General features: G+C 42.7%; 1 protein-coding gene across 1 annotated transcript in view; it reads left to right on the forward strand.

The window, feature by feature from the left end:
• Window positions 1-5,323, forward strand: part of adamts2a (ADAM metallopeptidase with thrombospondin type 1 motif, 2a) — a 103,448-nt gene that overhangs the window by 6,209 nt on the left and 91,916 nt on the right. Inside the window, exons 3-4 of the mRNA XM_037688179.1 lie at window positions 2,826-2,888; window positions 3,800-3,992. Coding sequence (XP_037544107.1) covers window positions 2,826-2,888; window positions 3,800-3,992 — 256 coding nt within the window. The remainder of the gene's footprint in view (window positions 1-2,825; window positions 2,889-3,799; window positions 3,993-5,323) is intronic.

The following is a 5,323-nucleotide window of genomic DNA, read 5'->3' on the forward strand; positions in this document are numbered from 1 at the left end:
GCAACGTGAAACAGATCAGCAGCAACGTGAAACAGATCAGCAGCAACATGATGTGATTTTTCACAGTGATTATTCTGGTTAGAGATGGATGGAGTCTAACAGCCTCAGGGTAGAAGCTGTTCCTCAGTCTAGTGGTTCTACACTTAATGCTCCTCAACCTCCTTCCTGAGGGAAGTTCATTAACTAAATCAGTTATCAGTTCATTAACTAACAGGGATTTAGAGGAAACAGATCTGATGTTCAATAATCTACATTTAATGATTTTATGACTTTGCTCTGGTAAAGTAACTGTGATTATTTTAATAAGATTTTTATGGTTTATATTTTTAGAGCTGATTTTTGGTTTATTTAATTTGAGCCGTGGGCGAGTTGACACTGTTTCAATGTGGGTGTGGGTGGGTAACAGAGGAGAAGCAGCAGAGAGGTGTGGAGGACTACAACTCTGCTTCCTGGACTGGACCCTGGGTTGTCAATAATTTGGGGGATCAACAAAATCAGCCATATTTCTAGAAAGAAGAGCGGCTCCGTCCAAAGTGGGATGGATGCCATCTCTCCGCATCAGACCAGGTTTTCCCCAGAAAGAACTCCAGTTATCTATGTAGCCCACGTCGTTGTCAGAACATCACCTGGACACCCAGCGGTTAAACGACGACATACGGCTAAACATGTCATCGCTGGTCAGGTTGGGGAGGGGGCCGGAGAAAACTACGGAGTCCCACATGGTTTTAGTGAAGTTATGAAATCATTATCATCACATCTGGTTGAACAGGACTGGTCCAAACATCCAGGATGAGGGTCCGGGGATTGTGAACCTTGAACCAAGACATGAGCCATCAGAACTAAGTTCTGTTTGTTGACCTCCAGATTTAGAATTACAGAAGACAGAGTCGAGCAGAAAAAACTACAAACTACTTGAAGTACAGAAGAACCTGACTTCTGCTACAGAACCAGATGAAGCAGGGATGTCAGCGCTGACCCGGTCAGGCCCTGTCTGAGTTCTGACTGTGAGCAGCGTGGGCGGAGCTTCTGAGTGAAGCCAGATGTGGAGGAAAGACGAGAGGTGTTCAAAGTGGAAACAGACGGCAGTGAGAGGAAAAGTTTCTTGCTGCTGACGAGGGTCCAAACCCTGAAGACACCACAACATTTGTTCTGATGGGAAATCTTTCCTGCGTCTGCTGAGTCATCCTGTAAGAATATGAAACACACATGCTGAGTCATGTTTCAACTACGCCGCTAAAGACCGAGTAATCTAGCTGTAATTTCACTGTGTTTCCTTTTAATTATCATTTTGTTATCAATTGTAAAAAATAAAAAAAAACTTAAGTTCGTATGCATCATTTGTGAATGTCTATTGTTGTCATTGTTGTCATCTTTCTTTGTTAAATCAGGTCTCTGTTGTAAATGAGTCCTCGAGGCTCAATGGGACTAACCTGTAGAAATAAAGGTTGAATGAATTAAAAAAAGACAGAGTACTGTGTACACATCTATAGTACAGAGTTACTGTACTTAAACAGTAACCCTGTAGAGTTAAATGTCCTCCTGAACTGAGTCCAGATCTTAACTACCCATTTATTTATTTAACCAGGCACCTCCTTCTGACATCACAGATCTTTTGAAGGGAGGTCTGGACCTGAAGCAGACTAACATGCATGTTTTTGATCTGTGGGAGGAAACCGGAGTACCCGGAGAAAACCCACGCAGCACCGAGAGAACATGCAAACTCCACACAGAAAGACCCCAGGTCCGACTGGGGATTGAACCCAGGACCTTCTTGCTGTGAGGCAACAGCCCTAACCACTGAGCTATCGTGCCGCCAATGCTCTAACCCAGATGACAATTGGGTTAGAAGTATAGGGTGATAGTGATTGTTTGAAAGGCAGCTGAAAGCAGTCAAGCAGAAAGAGAGCAGGATCTAATTGAGGCCCCTTCCAAAGCGATCCAACTGGGAGAAGAGTTGTCCTTACCCAACCAGAATAGAAGAGCTCTGATATTAGCTGCCCAATTATAGTGCATGAAGTTAGGAAGTGACATGCCTCCAAGTCTGCGGAGCAGATGTAAGACCCTCTTGGCAATCCTTGGATGCCTTTTATTCCTAACAAATGCTGATATCTGTCTGTTCAGATTGGTAAAGAATGATTTAGTAACTGAAGATCAACGCATTTGTGCTTACCCTAGAGAACACAATCCCGACCATCTGGGCTCCCATCTGCCCACACAAAGGATAAATCTCTTGTCCTTGACCTCTCTAAGGGATTTTAAACAACTGTCAAGTTCAATAGAAAGATGAATACAGACATGTTCCTGTTTTTAGTATCTTACACCGTTTTATAATGTAGTGTGTTGTTTTTATTTTGTTTTATATCACTTCTTTTATATACTTGTCATTTTATATGCTTTCATGTGAATGTTTATCGTTGTGTGTACCTCATCTGTGTTTTTGTTTCGAACAGGTCTCTCTGGAAAATATGTCTTCATGACTCAGTGAGACTAACCCGTAGAAATAAAGACTGAATTGAATTGAATATGACTTAATAAAAACTGCAAACATTGCCATAATTGTCAAACGTGCACCTAAAAAACACTTCCATATTAGGGTGCGCACTATAGTCCAGAATTTAAGATAATCAGTTCAGAGCATTAATGCTGTGCAGTCGCCTCCAATACAAATAAAATGGCCACCAAAGGACCTAACAGCCAAATATGAAGTCAAACATAAGCTTGAGAAGAATGCTGGTTGAGGGAGGTCGATCCTACGATTTATTTTGATCCTCACCGCCCCTTGCTGAAATGATATTCGTCTTGATGTATTGTGTTGCTTTATCCAGGTCGAGAAACACCTTGCCTATCCCTCCATGCATGATGCGAAGCCGTGCAAGAAAAAGAAGACTGTAAAGAATGTCCTCTGTCTGCTCATGCCTTAGCTACACTTGGGATGTAATCCGCTGTGATGATAATCGATGGTTCGTTAAAGTGAAGCGGGCAACAACTGTGTGCAGTTCTGCCACGGTATCGTGCAGAACTTCCATTTCGTCTGACCTGTTAGAGAGCCTGTCCTCAGCACATGGTCAGTTTCTGCTCTGAGGGTTGTGATGCTGTTAACGACCTCCGAGCTCACCGCCTGGAGCTCGCCCTTATATTAAACTCCTCTGACAGGGCAGCCTTCATCTCCATCGTTGAAACTTCAGTTTTTATTGAAGCCCAAATGTCTGACTTCAGGGCTGACACGTCAGTCTCTCTGGAGCCCGGCAAGGGTGGAGTCCATTCTCCCATTCCAGAAGAACCCTGGTCCGAGGTCGTGTTAGGCCCAGCGGCCAAACAGCCCGCAGCCTTCGGAGGTCATATTGCAGTTCTCTGTATTCAATCCTGCAACAATGCCGACTTCCGAGGACTCCAACACAGAGGCAGCAAGAGTATTCTTCTGAAAGACGTTCTTATGGGAGGCTGACAAAGTGAAGATTCAACTAGTCTGCTGGCTTCTTTCCTTAGATACACAACTTTAACTAAATGACATTTGTATGTATGTGAATGTTTCTGTTCAGTGCCCTGAGATTACTTCTGTTATGATTTGTTATATATACATACATATAAATAATCTAAATAATATATAAACTATATAAATAAACTGAATTGAATTGAAAGGCAATTTTAAACAGTGCCGATGGGAGCCCAGAAAAAAACGTGACTTACAGTGCTGTCACCATTTTGAATCCCTCTAAATGATAGTTTGTGGTTTAGACGGTAGTTTGTTGGTTAGATGGTTGAAGAAAATAAAGTTCACAGTAGACTCTTGTGTCTCCAGGCAGGGATGATCCGGATGGGTGAAGACGAGTTTTTCATTGAACCCTTGGATTGGTGGAAGCCAGGAGAAGAAGAGGAGGATGGAGAAAGAGGACAAAAGCACATCATTTATCGCTCCTCAGCAATCATCAAGAATCAAGCAGTTATCAATCAAAGTGAAGGTGCCAATCAAAGCCCAGATGACTTTATCCGAGGTAAGAAAAACAAAGACAGAACTGGTGTGAGAAAACTTTATCTGTTTGTGTTGCACCGAGGTCACCTGGGGTCACCTGAGGTCAACTGAGTTCACCTGAGGTCAACGGAGGCCACCTGTCACGTTTTGATTGGATCATTTAATCTGGATGTTTCTGATTATACACATCTTGTTGTAGAATAGTTCTGTTTGGACATCTCTGATTTTCATTCAAACATTATTTCTATAGGTTAATGCCATTGAGTCTCGCGGACTCATTTACAAGAGAGACATGATTTAAACAAAGAGCGATGACAACAATGGACAACAAAAACAAAAATAGACAATTATAAAGGATGCATACAAATTTAAAGTATTTTTTTAACAAGCAAAGATAAAATGGTAATTAAAAGGAAAAGTAGCAAAAAAAACATCTAGGTTGTAGGGTGGTGTAGAAAACTAAAAACTGTCCTGATTGGACAGTAGACATTGGACAGTCCAATCAGAACATGTCCTCATTGGACATGTCCTGGTCAGATGGTCCTGGTTGGATGTGACTGTTGTAAGCAAATCATGAAATCCAAACAATAAACAGCTGCAAAAAGTGAATTACAATCTGACAGAATTACTGCTGCTGGTTCCATTGGAGGAAAGAATCATGAAGGAAACTATGGAATCTGTCCAGGAAACTTGTCTGAGCTGACCGAGCTTTACAGCACGCGCACACACACACACACACACACACACACACACAGAGAGAGAGAGTGCTGAGCCAGCAGCAACGTGGCAGTCTGGACCTCACAGCTCTGCAGGATCAGAGCTCAGTGTTGACATGTCAGCTGCTGAGGCTCTGTCTTCAGATCAGCCTTGTTCCTGTGATCACTGAAGGTCCACAGATCACACAGACACGTGTCAGACATCCAGATGGGTGGGACTGATGATATAAAACATCTGAACCAGTTGTTTGACAGAACACTTCCATCAGAACCAACATGTGGAGCTCCTCAGCTCCACACACTGAGGTCCAGGTCTACAACCTTGCACAATTCTGCCCTATGGAATAAAAAAACATGAAATCATTCAAAAACAAAAAGTCTGGAGACATGTCAATATCTTCTTCTCTGGAGACATGTCGGTGTCTTTTTCTCTGGCGACATGTCGGTGTCTCCTTCTTTGTAGACATATCAGTATCTTCTACACTGAAGACATGTAAGTGTCTTCTTCGCTGGAGGCATGTCTTTGACTTCTCTGGAGACATGTCAGTGTCTTCTCTGGAGGCATGTCTGTGTCTTCTCTGGAGACATGTCAGTGTCTTCTCTGGAGGCATGTCTGTGTCTTCTCTGGAGACATGTC

Source organism: Nematolebias whitei, chromosome 14 (genome assembly GCF_014905685.2).
Source record: "Nematolebias whitei isolate Nwh7 chromosome 14, NemWhi1, whole genome shotgun sequence".
Taxonomy (NCBI): Eukaryota; Metazoa; Chordata; class Actinopteri; order Cyprinodontiformes; family Rivulidae; genus Nematolebias; species Nematolebias whitei.